At 39.4% G+C, this 19173-nt stretch overlaps 2 protein-coding genes across 3 annotated transcripts; one reads left to right on the top strand and one right to left on the bottom strand.

Annotated features, from left to right (window-relative positions):
- Positions 1 to 4458: 4458 nt before the first annotated feature.
- Positions 4459 to 11994, bottom strand: LOC105026142 (peroxisomal membrane protein PMP34). Of its 2 annotated transcripts, none has more exons than XM_010897400.3 (9): positions 11598 to 11994; positions 11360 to 11420; positions 9488 to 9554; positions 6116 to 6270; positions 5614 to 5730; positions 5350 to 5495; positions 5148 to 5243; positions 4949 to 5031; positions 4459 to 4722 (listed from the first exon to the last, which is right to left on the bottom strand). In XM_010897400.3, exons 1-9 carry the CDS (start codon positions 11670 to 11672, stop codon positions 4575 to 4577), a joined length of 948 nt encoding a protein of 315 aa, XP_010895702.1. In that variant the 5' UTR covers positions 11673 to 11994; the 3' UTR covers positions 4459 to 4574. The 2 variants fall into 2 exon arrangements, with proteins under 2 accessions (XP_010895702.1, XP_010895703.1); XM_010897401.3 differs by having other exon boundaries at positions 11562 to 11653.
- Positions 11995 to 12318: 324 nt separating this feature from the next.
- On the top strand, positions 12319 to 18175 carry anks4b (ankyrin repeat and sterile alpha motif domain containing 4B). The gene is made up of 2 exons (XM_010897402.4): positions 12319 to 13184; positions 16424 to 18175. The coding sequence occupies exons 1-2, from the start codon at positions 13024 to 13026 to the stop codon at positions 17565 to 17567; spliced, it is 1305 nt and encodes a 434-aa protein (XP_010895704.1). The 5' UTR covers positions 12319 to 13023; the 3' UTR covers positions 17568 to 18175.
- Positions 18176 to 19173: the final 998 nt, after the last annotated feature.

The following is a 19173-nucleotide window of genomic DNA, read 5'->3' as shown; positions in this document are numbered from 1 at the left end:
ATCATCTCCCAAGCATAAGCCCCTGAATAGCTTAATTAATTCAGAGTGTCAAGGTCATACCACAACCATGTTAATGCACTGTATTCTATTTATAGTCCAACAAAACAAATTAAATACAGCAACAGATAGCCCTGCAGTTCCTCACTAGCTTATTTAGCCATGAACTAAAACCTCTAGCTTCTATTGCCACACATTCATCAATGGCATTCTTACACAAGTCGTAGTCGGAGGACCACATAACCATTGCGTAATTTCACTTATTATGGCTATTCTTTAAAGATGACTGCAATTTTTAAATAATACATGTTACAGACATTTTACAGAGATCAGCTTGACTCCCGAGTCATTACATTTGGCACACATGCTCCGGGATAACTCTCACTAACCCATGCAATATCTGAAACGCCAGTGACACGATTTTGACTAAACTTAGGTGAGTAATGTGTCTTGTTATAGAGATCAGCCTTTACAAAATTACACTAATTGGCCCATGGTGCACTACTATACAGTTTTAGCTGAAGACCAGAACAGTCATTTTGCAAATATAGTGAACATCTGAATGAGAGCAAATACTTTAGTACATTCATGTAAAAAAAATTATTCACTTTTTAGATTTTTCCTGTTTTATTACTTTATTCAGCGATTTTAATGTAATAGTTGCAGTTTGTAGTGGCCCATTCTGAAATAATTTAACAGCATTTCCATGAAAAGATGGGTAAAGCAATAACCCATGTCAGCACATTGTCCTTAAAATGGTGTTAGACATTATGCAACATAAAAAACTGTAAACATTTGTACTGTAATCCATGACAAAGGGACAATTTCAAGTAAATGTTGCACCAGCAGTTTTAACCAGAGTATTTTGTATGTAAACTGTACCATGTACAGAATGCAATGTCATTTGTTACAATAAATTAAATTTTTCTTTAATGAAACATTAACTATGCTGAAAATGTAGAAAACATCTCAGGTAAATGCAAGGAATTCCATGAAATACAGAATTCAAATTAGTTATAAATCTGTAGAATGCCTAGTCCTGGAGTTCTCTAATATATCCTACTGTAATACATCTACTGTACTGTATTGTTCCTCAAGTCAGAAGTGGAATAGATTTCAAACCAGTTAGTACTATACACTAGTCATAAAATCTTTGCAACACCACAGATGGCAGAGAACAAAACTGTAACAAACCCCACCCCATGACAGTCTTGGGTATGTCAGGCAGTTAGTTGTATAACCTACTAACAAAACCAACAGATTTGACATAGCCTCTGCTGATCAGATGTGTTAGTTTAACCATAGAATTTGACAGAAATTGCATATCTATATCATCCAGATTATGGTGTCTGTGGCAGCTCAAGTGAGGTCCTCAAATTTTCAAGTAGTAAATGTTCTACTTAGTTTATTGGCTGATCCTTCGTAATGACCAAGGTCCAACTGGGTCATCAGGAGGGATCAATCAATACAGATAAATCTTTATTGACTGATCCCAGTTCACTATTGACTGACCACCAGTTAACTATTTCAAAATGGTGGAGCCCTCTAGCGCAAAAAAATGCATTTCATCCAAGTTGAGTCTTCCATTCAGGTCTAGTCATAACAATAATATCCACAGATCAGGTCTATCACAGTGGTTACTTCTTGGTATTAGAGGCACTTCGCATAAGGAAAGTGTAGTCCAAGAATTACACAATAATATGTTGGGATTCATTGGACCAGGCAATGTTTTTCACTCCTCAGTTGTCCAGTGTTGGTGATTCCATTGGCCCATTCGAGCCAGTTACTCCTGGAAGTGAAACTAGTTATGGTGGTCTGATGCAGTATGCCATCAACGAAGGGCCGATGGGTTGTAATACACTGCAGTTTTCTATGTCAGTCTTTATATAGGAAACCAGAGCCATGTGGCCCAATCTGTAGGAGCAGTCAATTTTTATGAATGGGCTGGTGTTCCTGTAAACTGGCTACTGAGTGTAGGTTGTTAAATCTTTGCAGTGAAATACAAATTGACCCTGTCAAGTGAACATGCAGTAATTCCTCTGGTTTTTCTACTTGAACCGTTTTCTCAACTCACACCACAAATGAGACCACTCAATCAAATTTCAATCAAATTTATTTATAAAGCCCTTTTTACAACAGCAGTTGTCACCAAGTGCTTTACAGAGACACCCGGCCTTAAACCCCAAGGAGCAAACAACAGTAGTGTTGAATTTCAGTGGCTAGGAAAAACTCCCTGAGGTCGAATTTTAGGAAGAAACCTAGAGAGGACCCAGGCTCAGAGGGGTGACCAGTCCTCTTCTGGCTGTGCCGGGTGAGATACCACTCAGAAGATCATACTGTAGTATCCAAATGGCAGGGTGGTGCTTGCTCTGATACCCAATCAAAAAGTTTGGAGTTTAGTCCTGCAAATATTACTTATTAAATCGTATGCTGAACCAGTGTTTTAATAAATAAGGCTATACGTTTTGGTCTGGTCCAGTGCTGCAAGGCCCTATTAATAACAGATGCTCTTTAAAGGTGGACTCAGCAAATTGCCACAAGCAGCATCGCAGATGATGACATGAATGTGATCCAAGACTTTGATCTCAGTCACACATCTGTATCTGCACATATGCACAGGTTTGCTTTATGCTGTAAAAGCTACAAAAAAGTTGAAATTGATCAGTGTGTTTCAGTTAGAAAATTTACTGACTGTGAGGCTTACTGCATATAGATCATTTTGTGGAGTTGACCTTTAAATAAGAGATTGTTTTCAGAATTAAGACATGTCAGGATTGGTTATCTGGCTTTGTGAAATCAAATCTAGGACTTAACATGGGACCCTCTTTTTGCAGGTAATTGAGTTCAATATGTTTTGGTTTAAGAAGTCAATATAGTGTGAAGAAATCACACTAAACAGTCTCCCGTTAACCTTTTTTTTTCTGTCCTGTTCCAATAAGATCTGCAAAATGGCCAAGCATATCCTATAGGTGAAGAAAGCATACATAACAGTACATAACTAGAAAGCTTGACTGCCAGAAGAAACAGATTAAAATATGATGCCATTCATTCACTTATAACAGTGACATCATAGAATGTCTATGCTAGGCAGTTACAGTGGGTACAATATGTATTCACAACACTGATTTCTTTACATGTGGTTGTGTTACAATGAGATTCAAGTGATTCAATATGTTTTGTTTCAATATTTACATAAAATATTACAAGTTCAAAGTGAAAAGTAAATTTTTTCATTACATTTTCTTTGTTGAAAAAATATAGTTGTTACACAAATATTCACCCCTTTAAGGCAAGAATAAATTAGTTCAGTTGAATCTTAGCAAATTATATAAGTCACACAGATTCTGTAAAATAATACAGGTTGACAAGTTTTGAGTGAACACCTTTCCTTCATCATACTGCTCAAACAGCATCAGTTAGGTCCCTCAGTCAAGTTCTGCATTTTACCACAGTTTACAGATTACATAGTCTTTTTTTAAAGCCTTATAAGAACCAGCAGTGGTTGGTAATTGGGCAACAAGATATTTTAAGTATCATTAGGTTAATAATGCTGTGGATAATGTATTAAACCACCCAGACAGATACAGTATATTTGTCATAAAACAGGATTAAAACTACTCAGGGATTTTACCATTATAGTCATTGACATTTTAAAACTACGTTGTTGAGGACAGACCAATAACATTGTGTAGACTCCACAATAATGACCTTAAACAACAGATTGAAAAGAAAACATAAGCAAAATAAAAAAATCTTCCAATAAATGCATCCAGACACAAAAGTAATAATGCAAAAACATGGCAAATGTTTTTGCCTAAATGCAAAGCCTTGTGTTTAAGAAATTAAACATATGACTGAGGAACTCCTTATTGTACAGAATGGTGGTGGCTACAACATTGTTGTTACCTAACCTGTAAACAACATTTCAGTCTCCTTTACCTCAGACACTCTGACAGTAATTCACTGCTCAGCAGGACAACCACCAACACTTGCTTACCTAGAAAACATAGTATGTTTGTTTGGAGTTGCAGTTCTGATTACATATCCTTAATGCTGTCTTATCATTATCCCCAACAACTTGACAGGGCCGGAAGAGATTAAACAAAATAAAAAATGGGGGAGCATTTTATAATCCAGATGAGCAAAGAGCTGTGGCTAAATCAACATACTGCTGTTACTGCTGCCCTCGATGTATTTACTCTAAGGGGGAATACTTATCCCATCAAGGTATATTAGTTTGTTATTTATTTGTTTTTTTAATGAAAATATATCTTCAAATTTGACACTCAAGTCTTTTGTGGAGACTGTTGACAAAGAAATTAATATGAAAGGGAGGTAAATACTGATTATATCTGGAGTATGGCACATTTTATAAGGCCACATACAACCATTTCGAGGGAGATTCGTCAACCATGCACTAACACCTGAACCAACCTATCAAGGTCCAAATGAGTCTTTCAGTGCTGGTCAGGAACAAACCCCTTCACATCTTGTAAGCTCCTCTCCAGGACCAGGGTTGATGGTGACCCGGTTGTACAGCTAGTGAAGGCTGAAGTCTAAGTGTTAAAGCTCACAGCTCAGTGCTTTTGTTTCTTGTTGATGCCCATGATTTTAAAGGTGGCTGCAGTGATCTTCTCATACACCACAAACATGAGGGCTGCTGTTAAAACCGTCTGGAGGAGTTTGGCCTCCAGGCCTTTGTATAAGCTCAAAGCACCGTGCTTCCTACAGGGTAGAGGACAGGGAGAGAACACATTAATGGATCAGCATAATATAACCATTAGCACAAGACAGCCTAAAAAAATACTGTACCTAGGATAGGCCACTTGCCATCCAGAAGGTAAAGTATTCACCTGAGCACAACAGCAGCCAAGGTCAAAACTAGAAACCACCTCATCCACCCAACCAAGGTTGTCAAACACAAAGTTGTGTGTGGGGGTCTGTCACTCACTTCATTCTGTCCATTAGTAGGTAGACTACTTTTTGGAGGCTTCCCAGTAGACCTCCCTTGCCCTCAGCTTTGTGCTGCCCGAACTGGGGGTTAATAAATATATTCATTTATAAACAAATTAGCTGAGAACATAAAATATGATGGAATTTATATAGTGTCTTTTCCCTGTTTATACAATTGTGCATGTCTACTTGCATACCCTTAGAATGGCCTGGACAGTCTGCAGGGGATAAGTCGCGGTGGCAGCAATGGCCTTGGCCACAGCTCCAATGAGAAAGATCTCCGCAGATGTAATCTGTTAGCAGACCAAACGACAGCTTAAACCTTTCGGCCTGATTACATGAAGATATGCCGCAGGGGAGTAGAACCTTGTTCCTCCTCTACGTCTCACGTTCCCTCACCTTCCTCCCTCCCCGGCCTGCTCTCCTCTTCATGGCTTCGTAGAACATGAAATGGACTGCAGGGTTAAACACGAGCACTAAAGAGGCCAGTGTTCCGTTCCACAGAGTCCCCACACCCTCACTGGCAATGATCTGGGAGAAAGCATCTGCAACAGAGAATATGGAGGACAGTAGAGAATATTTTGTTGGAAAAAGAAAAAAAGTGCACAAATACAGAGGCAGTCCATCGATGACAAACGGACACACCCACACACAGACACATACCAAAAATGCCTCTGTAGTGGGTCTGCTGGAGGTCTTTGTTTCTGAACTTTGCCCCCTGCAGCTTGAGACGGGTGTTGACCACCCACATGGGGGTGGTCAGGATCACGTTCACTGCGCCTATGGGAGAAACACAATTCAAACAGACAATTAAAATATTAGGGTCAGAAATATACGTCCTTTAATCACCTATTAATCACCTATTCTTCCCTGATAGACTTTGGGGCCAACTACACAGACTCCACTTGGCTTCTTTCCCAAAAACATGTGTTGTTGGTACAAGTGGTAAGTAGGGTTGCACAAATCAGCACTATTTAATAGATTCCCTGGTTTTCATGAAATACCATTTGCTGGATTTCTGGAAACAGTGTTTCTTGAAATGTATTAAAAGTCCCAATCAAGTAGTAGCCCAGTAGCTGCTAGTTTGGCTAAAACAAAAACTTACTGAAATGTCATGCACTGTAAAGGACCTATAATAATCAAGATAGAAGTAAGTTGCTCTAACCTGAGATGAATCCCATGAGCAGGTCTGTGCCTGGTCTGGACTGACCATTGTTGGACACCATTACTTTCTTCAGTGTGTTGAATGTATAGAAGTAGACAAAGTTGGAACAGCACAGACTGGAGATGACTGGGAACCAACCTCTGTACAGAGACACACTGGGAATGGAAGGGAAGGCAGAGGGAAATCAGCATAGTTATTGTTCCATATTAATCCCTTGACAAGGAGGTTTTCTGTGTATGTGATCTGTGAAGGAAAACCTCCTGGCACAACACAACAGCATGACCACAGAAATACAATTGTTGGTATGGAACTGTCACTGAATTGGAAGGAAATTCCACTCTACATGTTGTTGCTGGTTATCTCAAGTTCAAGTGTCTGCAATGCTAGCCGAGGTCAGTGAGCATGCCCTCACACACCTTGACCCACGTGACTTCCATGTCAGTGACTTCAGGGACAAAAGTCAAACACTGAATCTGAATCTGACTGATCATGAATTTAGCAAACTGAAGACAAGACTGGAGGCAAAAAGCTCCCTAAACTATCAGGGACTGAATATGGCTACATTATACTGCAGGCCTGGCAGAAAATCACCAAGGAAGATTCCAAATAGACAGTAAAAAAAACAATACATCACTGTACTTAACAGCGGCCTCTGTAATTATTGGGACAGTAAAGCAATTTTTTCTTTTGGCTCTTAGTCCATAGTTTTGTATAGATTCCCAGCTTTGTTTGTGTACATATTGTTTTCACCATTTAGAGATGACAACACTTTTTATACATCGTCCAATTATTTCAGGACCCCAAATGTTTGGGAACAGATTAATACCACGTCCATATTAGGCACTTATGTTTAGTATTTGGACACATATTGCATGCAAAAACCGCCCGATGTCTACAACCCATTGACCCGACCAGTCACTGGGTATCTTCTCCAGTGATGCTCAGTCAGGGCTTTACAGCATCTTTAGTGAATGAAAGGCATGCTGTAGCTGCAAAGATAGCATATTTGCGTTCTGTTTTGATGTATGATGAAGCACAGTCCAATGGGGGGAGACATTTGATTTACTTTACTACACGGCTTCCACCATCAGTCACATCGTCAGTGAAGAGTGTTTTAGTGTTTCAGTGGAAGCCATACATGCCCATACCTTACCAACCCCTCCACCAATTCGCACATGAGTGTCACAATTCGTAGATGAGTGATTTTCCATGGGTCTTGGGGAAATTGCTTTTTTTCTTAACATTTATGTTGCCAACACACATGAAAATATGTAAATAAAATATATGTAAATATATTGATGAACGACGTGGGCCACCACTCAGAGACCCAACTTTCTAAATCCTTTTTCCCACAGTGTTTCAACTTGTTACTGTTGGCTACTTCAGTGCTGTCAATTGTGTACAGTGGATATAAAAAGTCTACACACCCCTCTGAAAATGCCTGGTTTTTGTGATGTAAAAGAATGAGACAAAGATAAGTCATGTCAGAACTTTTTCCACTTTTAATGTGACCTATAATGTGAACAATTCGATTGAAAAACAAACTTAAGTTTTCAAGGGGGAAAAATAAAAACCTTACAATAACCTGGTTGTATAAGTGTGCACACCCTTTTATAACTGGGGATGTGGCTGTGTTCAGAATTAACACATTCAAACTCATGTTAAATACACACCTGCCATCATTTAAAGTGACTCTGATTAATCACAAATAAAGTTCAGCTGTTCTAGTAGGATTTTCCTGCCATTTTCTTAGTTGCATCTCAGAGCAAAAGCCATGTTCCGCAGAGAGCTTCCAAAGCATCAGAGGGATCTTATTGTTGAAAGAGAGAAGGGTACATAAGAATTTCCAAAGCATTAGATATACCATGGAACAGTGAAGACAGTCATCATCAAGTGGAGAAAATATGGCACAAAAGAAGACATTACCAAGAACTGGACATCCCTCCAAAATTTATCAAAAGACGAGACGAAAACTGGTCAGGGAGGCTTCCAAGAGGCCTACAGCAACATTAAAGGAACTGCAGGAATTTCTGGCAAGTACTGGCTGTGTGCTACATGTGACAACATTCTCCCGTATTCTTCATATGAATGGGCTATGGGATAGGTTGGCAAGACGGAAGCCTTTTCTTACAAAGAAAAACATCCAAGCCTGGTTGAAGTTTGCAAAAACAAACATCAAGTCCCCCAAAAGCATGGGGGAAAATGTGTTTTGGTCTGATGAAACTAAGGTTGAATTTTTTGGCCATAATTCCAAAAGGTATGTTTGGCGCAAAAACAACAATTCCCATCACCCAAAGAACACCATACCCATAGTGAAGCATGGTGGTGGCTGCATCATCTTTTGGAGCTGTTTTTCTTCAGCTGGAACTAGGGCCTTAGTCAGGGTGGAGGGAATTATGAACAGTTCCATATACCAGGCAATTTTGGCACAAAACCTTCAGGTGTCCGTTAGAAAGCTGAAGATGAAGTTCACCTTTCAGCACGACAACGACCCAAAGCACACATCCAAATCCACAAAAGCATGGCTTCACCAGAAGACGATTAACGTTTTGGAATGGCCAAGCCAGAGCCCAGACCTGAATCCAATTGAACATCTGTGGGGTGATCTGAAGAGGGCTGTGCACAGGAGATGTCCTCACAATCTGACAGATTTGGAGCCCTTTTGTAAAGAAGAGTGGGCAAATATTGTAATTTCAAGATATGCCATGCTAATAGACTCCTACCCATAAATACTGTGCTCTAATAAAATCAAAAAGATGCTTCAACAAAGTATTAGTTTAAGGGTGTACACACTCACGCAACCAGGTTATTGTGAATTCTTTTTTTCGCCTCAAAGATTTAATTTTGTTTTTCAATTGAATTGTTCATGTTATAGGTCACATTAAAGGTGGAAAAAGTTCTGACATGATTTCTTTGTCTCATTCTTTTACATCACAAGAACCTGGCATTTTAACAGGGGTGTGTAGACTTTTTATATCCACTGTATATACCCAATAATCTGTCAATGTAGTGTATATTCCTTGTTTTACATTTAATTTGTTTATTTACTTTTTTCAGCATTTTTGGAAAAGGACTGTAAGTAAGCATTTCTGTTCGTTCTGTCTACACCACTTGTGAATGAAGCATTTTACATACTATAAGTCCTGGCTACTAAACATGAAAAAGCAGCAAAAAGCATGCAATGTCCATTATATTTTTTGTTGCTAGGTGGCATTGTTGTGCCTAAGTAGCTGTTTCATTTTCTATTTAAACACCTGAAGCTGCAAAATAAATCACATTAAAATGTACATAAACCCATTTTGTTTGACTCTGATCACACATTGACCCCTTTTACTCATAGAAAGCATTAGTACATTGCCATACAATACTCACAGGCCTTCTTCCTTCGCTATTTCAGTCAGAAGAATGGCAGTGGATCTGGACTTCCGACTCTCATCCACTACAACAGAAAATGAAGGTGTTATTTTAACATTATAAGCAGCATGCAGCTCTGGGATACTCATGCAGTAGTGAGGTCTTCTGGCAAATCCTTCAAGATTTTACTCTTGGGCTACCTTTATCTCTGTGTATATCAGTGATGTTTCAATTGCTAATTGTAATTCTCTCATCCACCTTTATGCTAATGCCACTGTCCTTTATACGACATGCTCCTCACTGACCACCCTACAGCATGGCTTTAATAACATCCAGCATCCTTGACGTCCACCTACTACTAAATACCCCCCAAAAAGGAATGTACACTATCAAAGCCTCCTTCAAAGCTCCTAGAAATACGTGGGTCAGATGTAGAGTATATCAACACCTAAAAATATGTGATTGATATATATGGCTAGACTCCTCACTTTCATTCAATTCCTATACCACTCATCTTCAGTCTAAAGCTAAACTCAGAATTGGTTTCCTGTTTAACCCATAAAGTATCCTTTATCCACAAATGAATCCTTTAAAAAAAGGACAATTTTGTCAATCCTGAACTATGGCAATGTTGATTTTTTTTTAATGAGAATTGGTTCTCAATTTACTTATCTGCATAAATTAATATAAATTCTTTCACAAATGCTGACATATCCTAAAGGTGTTTACCATTTTTTTTCTCCATAGAAATTAGGGATAATGGAAGTGCCACATAGATTCAAGCTGACCTCCAGACACAAGGTATGATGGTGCATTTTGAAACTTTTTGTCACAGACTAAGTGAAATGGCGTTGTATTGTAGAAGGTCCACTGCTGAGAGATGTGAGAAAGCCTGAATAATTTGCCAAAACACACCTGAACATACCACAATCCTTCTGAGACAATCTCCTGTGGACAGGTGAGACCAAATTAGAGGTTTCTGGTAAACCTCTCTATGTTTACAGAAAACAAAGCATTCAAAGAAAGGAACACCTTCCCAACAGGCAAACACAGAGGAGGTTCAGTGACATTCTGAGGTTGCTGCCTCTGGCACTGGGAGCCTTGAATGTGGGCAAGGCATCATGGAATCAGGAGATTACCAAGGCATTATGGAGCACAATGTCAAACCCAGTGTCAGTAGGATGGGTCCCCATCAAATGTCATGGGACTTCCAGCTGGACAAAGACCCAAAACAACCCCCCCCCCAAAAAAAAGCACCCAGGAATGGTTCAGAACAAAATCCTGGACTGTTCTTAAGCCAGTAATTAGTTCAGATCAGTGAAATAAATAATTTCAGAAAAATTGGTTAATTTAAATTTAGGTTTAATGACAATATCAGATATTTGAAGAAAGTACAAGGATGCTTTTGGGCACGACTGTGAAACGTTTCAAAATGTTTTACTTTGCTTATGAGGATGCCTGCTGTGCCCCGTGATTTTAATGTGTGAAACATAAAACACTAGGTGATAAACATTTATATGCATAATTATGCATTTATGTGCTGTAGCCTACAAAACAGACCTATAAGGACTAAATCCACTTCACATAGGCCTACTATAGTTCAAAATCAAAAATTGTTCTCCCATGTGAAGACCACTGACCTATCAGCGTAGTAGGTATTTAACAAGAATGTTTGTAAAATTGTTGTATAAAAACCTGCGGGATATTTTATTTAAATATGATTTAAATAATATTTTGTAATATTGCATTACCCTAGAATTGCCATAATACCAATCTAAAGTTAATTTCCCTGTGCCAGGGAACTGCCCTTGACTTGAGTTTAGTTTTGTAATTAGAACTCAATGTTCTAGCAGACAAGAATGGCCCCACAATTGAATTCAAAAACCTCACCTTGAAGTCTTATTCTGGCTGTATCCAAGGGAAAAAATACGGACATCGCTGTCATACTACCCTGAAAATAAAAGCATTTTGACGATAGAAATAAGCCAGCAAGGAAAGTTGGAGTTGTTACAAATGTATAGTGTGTCAAAACTAGACATTTCAATTTAACTATTAGGCTAGTACCGTTGATCACTTAATTTAATTAAATTACATTTTGCATGACTGGTCAACGTTGAGATTTCCTTACCACGGCACCTGCCATTGCATGTACCAGAGTCTCGTATGACAGCAAGCTGATCGCGGAGCCGCAGTTTTCGGACATAGCTGCTCTTTTAGGAGCACAAACCTTCCAGGTGTAAGGCTAAATCGATCGCTGATCAACCGACAGTTGTTTTAGAACAAGCGTCACGATTCTTGCCGTAAGACTGGGTGTGGTGAAGTAACTTAAGTTTCTCAGCTATCATTCCATGTTTAAAGTCTAGATGTGCTATGTGGAAAAGGAAGTAATAGAAAAGTATACGATTTTACCAAGATATACACACACTGTCGTTGCCAATGAAAGGCTATTGAAGCCGGTTTGGGAGAACCTATGAAAGGAGTTGAGCGGAGCCAAGCACGAGCTAGCGAGATCCAATTGGATAATATTGGCGCGTTCTCTCGCGTTCGGAAACGCCTACACTGTAAAGTATGCGTGGTGTGTAAAACAATTTCGCTCTTTAAGAATCTTTGGAAAATGTCAACTCTATTAGTAATGCATTCTACTATTGTAAAACATTGATTAATATCGGCAGAATGTATGCCCAGTTCAATTTCACTTAATTTACTTTCACTGCCAGTCTACTAGGCTTCCTCTCCTCTGAATGGAACTGATTATCCGATGCTTCAGGTTTAAACATCCGGTGGGCAATCTGGCTCTGTGGTATAGACCTTCAGACCGCCAAGCAACTCTGACACTGCAATAAACAATGTTGTGGGGATTTTGGTTTCCCCTTTCAGTGGTGGGAAAATGCGGATAGCTGTCTCAGGTCATTACACATGGAGAAAAAAATAACAGTCAATTTCGATCTTTTTAAGGGAATGGCTCTCCATGAGCTCAGTCTGGTCTGCTTGGTGCAAAGAAAATATGACGGAGTGGGAGAGAGGGACGCCTTGCTTCCTTTTCCGACACTGATGCAGAAAAGTGCAATACTGCCATCGACTGGAATGGAGTTGTTTCTATAGGCGATATCTTTATTTTTTGCACGCAAGGTTAAAGCGCCCCCGAATAACCTATATGATATTTTTCTTCCTACGATATATTAATGCAAATGTAATTGCACTCATTTTATATAATTTCTGTATCATGTCCGTTCCATAATTTGATAGGTCTAAATACAGGCAAAATAGGCTCTAATTAGACTACATCTCTTTGAACATCCATTAGATACTCCAACGTAGGCCTACTTCATGGGACAGCGGGCGAATCCGTACTGGACTTTGCTTTTGTTTTATGGCATTCAGGCGGATGTGATGACGTCCACTGCTCTGAACAAACCATTCACATCTATCACAAATGCGTAATTGTCGCGCTACGACGTGTGGGGATGAAGAACAAAATGCTAGACTTCTGCTGAAAGACGTGTGATTTTTTTTTATCCATTTAACTTCACAGTGTACTGTTCTAAACCCAGGAAATGTCTAGGTATCACAAAGCAGCGATTGACGGTTACCTGGACCTCCTGAAAGAAGCCACCAGGAAAGACCTCAATACTCCGGACGAGGATGGAATGACACCCACACTATGGGCTGCTTTTCACGGGCACGTCGAAGCCCTTCAACTCATATGTAGCAGAGGGTAGGTTATGCTTAACTCTGAATAGGCGTTTTAATTGCATATCAGCAATATCCTTGCTTACAATATTCTTGCGATGCTTTGAAAGCTAATTTGAGGTAATTCTTTAACTTAAAACTTTTTTTATATATATAATTATTTTAAATTATAATATGTAAGAAAATCTATGAATTTTATTATAGAAAAATCGGACATGTCACTACTGACATTGGGAGAATGGACTGAATCTAGGGAAATAAAACAACATTCAGCTTTTATTAACCTACAAAATCAACACAAAGCCTATGCTACTTGCATTGTACCATATTAGTACTGTTATACTGCGATCTGTGTTTATGTCCTCTGATGACACATTTTATGTTGGGAGGGATACAGTTGGAGAATAAAAAGTTGACCTGTACCCTAATCCAATTCACTTCACTTCTGCTCTTCCCAAACATTTGGTTGAAGAGCAAAGGTGGACTTAATTGTTCATTCATGTGATATAAGGAGTGACCAACACTTTATTCCTGATGCCAATAAACCAGAATCCTTGTTCACTTCACTCATTTACCTTTTTTTAGGTGAGAGATAAGTGCAGTTTCCTCTGTTGAGGACAGATTCTTCTGAGAAAATAGATACACATGTATTAAATGCGTTATGAACATCAATAAGATTTTTAACAAATTGTATTCTGTTTATTGATTAGAAACTTAACTGCTATGCAACATCCAGTGTAATAAATGCACTGTGTTAGACTAGGCCCTAAATTTTGCTCTAGGCTGTTCACAGACACCAAGGATAGGCAAAGACCTAGGTCAGTTCAATTTCGCTTAATGCTCTGTTCTTAGATGGGATTGTGGCCACAACTGAAGGCACCAGGCCTCAACCAATCTTATCTATGGGCCAGCTACAGATAGCTCCAAGGTGAAGTTGCTTGTGTCTTTTCTCTCCTTACAGTTGGGGCAGAACAGAAACAAGTGGAAGCTCAGATCAGGAGGGCTGTTTACTTGGACATAGAAATGTGGTGGCCATGACAGTGTGGACTTGTTTTCTTGTAGCCTATGTATTTTGAGCAGAAGACATAATATTTTGGGACCTGACAAGGGAGGGGTATAAAAAGGACAAAGCAACAATGTGACTTTCAGAACAACCTACAGACTTTTGTGAGTTGTTCTCCAGGCAGCTGAAAATATTTAATAAAACTATTTATCTTATCTGCCAGTTATCTTGATTTGCGAAGTTTCTTCAGAGTATTTTTCCTGGTTTTTCCTAGTAAAGTGGACTTTTTCACAGCTCTATGGCTCAACCTCAGATTTTTCAACTACAACCATTGTTTTCCAGTAGTGGCTGATAGACTACCTTTTGAACAGTACCATCCATTTTCCATAATGTTCATGTCACACTCTACTCTTGCTATGCATAATGCGTGCATGCCACACTGAAATCCACAGCCCTGAGACCACGTTTTCCCATGAGCACAGCCAAATATTTAATCATCCAAGGCAAATCATGTTTATAATGACAAACAATAGATCCTTTAATTTTCCCTGCATTTTGTGTTTTCATACTGCAGAGAATGTGTAGGCTAACTGCGATCAATATGAGAACCAGGTCAACGGCTTGATTATTTAATTAAAACGTTAGCGATAGATTTCAAAGTTCAGACAACATTTGTATTGGTGTATGTATGGATGACATGGAAGTATGTCACCTTGTAACAATGGTAATCTGAATTCTGTACGTAAACCACACCTTTGTGATAATTTACATGATTATTTCAGTCATTTAGCAGATCAGCATATTTCCATGTTAGTCATCAGCAACAACCTTAGTTTTATGATAACCTGTTGCTAAGATACTGCTATCAGATGTTTTATAGTTATAGTGTTATGCAACATAGAAGGACTTTCATTCTTAATGGGTCACCAATTAGCTCATATACAGTAAGGAACGGTTGCTAACTTCATAAGTGTAGTGTTCGTGAACGTTTCGCTGTTCATTAATTATATATAAAAGTAATAACTCATTGCTTCATATATTTGGTTAGGTATGTCTACAGGTTGATTCAGATGTACATTGAGGTTCCAGTTTGGATATATTTGGATAGTGACCCATTTATTCTGTACTATAGCACTTTTGAGTGACTGTGAGGTTGAAGTTCAGACAGTTCAGACTAAATGTTCATCCATATTGGGTGAACTGCTTAAAAAATGATTCATTTACATTATCCTTCCCAGTACGAGACCATCTGATCGTTACGGTTTTCACTGCCATATTGGTTTAGATATGGCCCACTGCCTTACAGTTAACTGTGACCAGAATTTGAATTCTGCTTGTGGATTAGACCAGGGATCCTGTGGAGGGCGGTACAATTGACCAGCACCGTCAGGGTTTTGGGAATTCATAATTGAACATAGTTGCCTTGCCACACCTCACTTTAGTGACTCCTTGTGGCGGCTTGGGTTCCTGTGAGCTCAATCGAGATACAAGGTCAGACAGTTTGTTTCTTCCAGCACATAAGGATTCTGGTGCAAAACGTATTGAGTGTGCAGCACGACATGAGCCAGCGAAGGTTAAAAATGCCAAAATACACAACTACACTAGAAAAGTCACATTCTGTATAAAAAACATTTGAATTACAAAGCAACAACAATAGTTATAACATTGTTAAGTAGAAAAACAAATCTGCTAGGTAGTCCTGTTCAGCTTTACACATCAAATGTAGGGTCCATTTTCACCTCTTACATCACTGTTTGGGTCTTCACAATGCAGAATCAAACTGCAAAATACTGTAAAGCCTGATATAAGTTTACCAGTGTTCACCTATCCTCCATCTTGGTCCTACATAACCCCAAAGCAAGATTATTTGTGACCCATCCCACCCCGGTGACCTACTGTTAAAAAATGGACTAACATGGACTAATAAGCACCACATGTAACAATTACTAGATTTGCACCATTACAACAAGTAGAATTCAATGGATGTGTAAATGTACTTGGCAATAAAAGGGGATTCTGATTCTGACAGGCTTTCATCCTGCTGTATTGCAACCATGTCAATTTCTGATGTGACTTCTCTAAAATGTTATTTTTCCTTAACAGAGAACAGATATATACACCTTACATACATAAATAATGAGCAGATGTCACTGAGATAAAAATTATGATTCAGTCTTATGACTTAAATTTTTTTTGCTTAATCAATTGGTCTCTTTTGCTTGATTCATTTATTGATTGACAGATGTTTCTGTTTGATCCAGGGGTGACCCAAACCGGAGTGATATCTGGGGCAACACACCCCTGCACCATGCAGCCACCAATGGCCACATGCACATCCTCAGCTTCTTGGTCAACTTCGGTGCCAACCTTTTCTCCCAGGACAACGACTTCCATACAGCCATGGACATTGCAGCATCACGCGACCGAATGGACTGTGTACGTTTCCTGGACAACGCGGCATCACAGCAGACCACCCAGAACCCCAGAAAGGTGGCCAGGCTGAAGCAGGAGGCCCTCAAGGAGGCAGAGAGGCGGGTGAAGCTGTGCGAAAAGGTCAAGAAGAGGCACCAGAACAAGATGGATAAGATGTACCGAGGATCGGTGTCAGAAGCGAGCATGGGGTCACAATCATTCTCCAAGACAGGCACCATCAACAGTGTGAATGAGCAGTTCTCTAAGCTTATCGCCTCTGACACCTCTGGCTCTCTCACGGCCCGGTCAAAGGGAACTCTCCAGAGGATATTTGGTAAAAAGGATAGAGGAACAACTGAGAAGATGGGAGGAGATGGGAATGTCATCTTTGTCAAGCAGGACAACGGCACTCTCTCTGGAAAGCCTGAGTTCATGGAAGTATTTTCAGAGCAGGATGAGATTGATGAGGATGAGGGAAGATTTGCAGATGATTCTGACAAGGAGGATGAAGATGATGGCCCGGGAGCCAAGGAGTCCATCTTCAAACGGCCGGGCCTGGGGAACATGGTCTTCAGGCGGAACTTCTCTGCGGAGATGGGAATGGAGCCTGAGCATTTCCCCAGTGGGGACACTGAAGACCTGGGCTCCCTCATCCGCAGGGAGGTGTTTGATACAAAAGTGGAGGATTTAGGTTTTCCAGAGGATGGGGAGCATGGTGACCTGCCATGGAACCAGGAAGAGATCGGCCTGGATGATGACCAGGACGAGGAAACCTCCCCACTGGATGCCTTTCTCTCATCCATCTCCCTGCCTGACTTCTCCCCAGCCTTCACAAGGGAAAAGCTGGACTTGGAGGCATTGATGCTCTGCACCGACGATGACCTCAAGGGCATCCGTATCCAACTGGGGCCTCGCAAGAAGATCCTGGAAGCTGCTGCTCGCCGTAAGAATGCACTGGAGAAACCCGGCGCCATCAAGGAAAGCTTCCTGTGATAAAAGGACGATACTAAGGCAGTTCAATAGCTAGAGGCATATAGTGACAGTACTTTTCCATGAAAAGAGCACTGATGACAAAGCTAAGAAAAGTGGAAAGAAATATCAGTTTATTTTCTATACCTTAAAGAATATATTAAATTCTTTAATAATTTTCTCACCTTGGAATTATTATGAAAGGCCAGGGGATAATATAGCCTTTTATTACATTACTATAGCCACTGCAGGATGATGTTAGCATTGAGTAGACCAAAACAATGGGCTTCAGATACCTGGCATTGTGACAAGAATATTGTCAATAGAACTAATCAGTTATCCAGTTTAGACGAATGACCACCACTTCACAATTAAAGAATAAAGAAAAGTAGGAAGGAACAATGTCAGATTCCCAACATAATTTGATTTGGAAGTTATTTCTTACAAATGTTGTTCTGGTCTTGATTTTCTTGTTGATTTTAAATTATTGATAGAAAGGTGAAATAATTGTCATAAATTGAGTTGTGCCAAATTGTATGAAACTTAGATGAGCATGTTTCAATTACTGAGATTTTTATGACAAATTGGAATGAATAAAGCAAGTTGGTTTCAGTATACATTTTACTGTGATATTTGGCACTTTAAAGTCTCCTTTTTTTTTTCTGTACCACACGGCCTAACCTCCATAAACTCTACGCATACGTTGACCCTAACATAGGGTCATAGGCTCTTTAACATTTATTAGACACAAAGCATTTCATTTGATCGGCAGACTGAATTCTAGCAGGATGTGGTCCAGAGATCATTCTGACCCAGTGAACCAGGTTATGAAGGGAGGAGGAGTCAGCCTGCTTCTCAGACAGACAGCTTTTGATTCTGGGTACAATAGAGGACGTAGAGAGGGGGAAATAGAAGTTCTTGCCAGTTAACTAGTCTACATACACGTGTTGTTACACTGGGGAACAACTTGTCTCTATCATGATAATTAAGCATAAATTGTGACCAAAAGCTTTCTAGAAGGAATCTATTCAGTTAAAAGTGGTATTTGAACCAGCATATACACATTTAGTTCATTAGTATGAAATTGGACTATGTTATACAGTGGATACAAAGACTACTAACATACATTTGTTCTGTGACGTAACCATCATTAACTGGAGTGATATAATGGCTGTTGATGGCAATATGACAATCAACTTTACAAAATTTGGGGAGTTACATGGGTGAAGTTTCATATTAGAAAAATATTACAGTCAAGCAACCAAATTCTAACTTTTTGGTCTTTTGACTTATCACAGCAGTTTGTTTCACTGAGACCTTAGTGAAACAGTTAGTGGGAGAAATGGGCTGCTTGTGTTACCAACTCAACAGATAGAAGCAATGTTTTTTATATTCAAATTGCACAGGTGTATAAAGCGTCAGACTCTATTTATGAATAGAGGGGACCGGTAAGTGGGATCAGGATCAACATTTTAATATGATTTTCCTGCAGCTTTGCATGTATATTTACAAAAAAAGAGACTAGATAGGCACATGAAAACCCAACTCCATGTAAAATGTTATTCAGTACATTAACAGTGCTTTAAAAACTGGTCCCACTTTTTTAACACTTGAAAAAAAAAATAAACAT

The sequence above is a fragment of the Esox lucius genome, chromosome 11 (genome assembly GCF_011004845.1).
Source record: "Esox lucius isolate fEsoLuc1 chromosome 11, fEsoLuc1.pri, whole genome shotgun sequence".
NCBI lineage: Eukaryota > Metazoa > Chordata > Actinopteri > Esociformes > Esocidae > Esox > Esox lucius.
This window is presented reverse-complemented; position numbering and strand designations above follow the sequence as displayed.

Excerpts from the sequence above, each read along its gene's own strand:
- LOC105026142 (XM_010897400.3), bottom strand. The coding sequence starts at position 11,672 with ATGTCCGAAAACTGCGGCTCCGCGATCAGCTTGCTGTCATACGAGACT. Across the intron at positions 6,271-9,487 it reads ATAGCGAAGGAAGAAGGCCT|TGTGTCTCTGTACAGAGGTT; the intron begins GTGAGTATTGTA and ends TTCCATTCCCAG. Across the intron at positions 5,496-5,613 it reads CCACTACAGAGGCATTTTTG|ATGCTTTCTCCCAGATCATT; the intron begins GTATGTGTCTGT and ends TCTCTGTTGCAG.
- anks4b (XM_010897402.4), top strand. The coding sequence starts at position 13,024 with ATGTCTAGGTATCACAAAGCAGCGATTGACGGTTACCTGGACCTCCTG. Across the intron at positions 13,185-16,423 it reads CAACTCATATGTAGCAGAGG|GGGTGACCCAAACCGGAGTG; the intron begins GTAGGTTATGCT and ends TGTTTGATCCAG.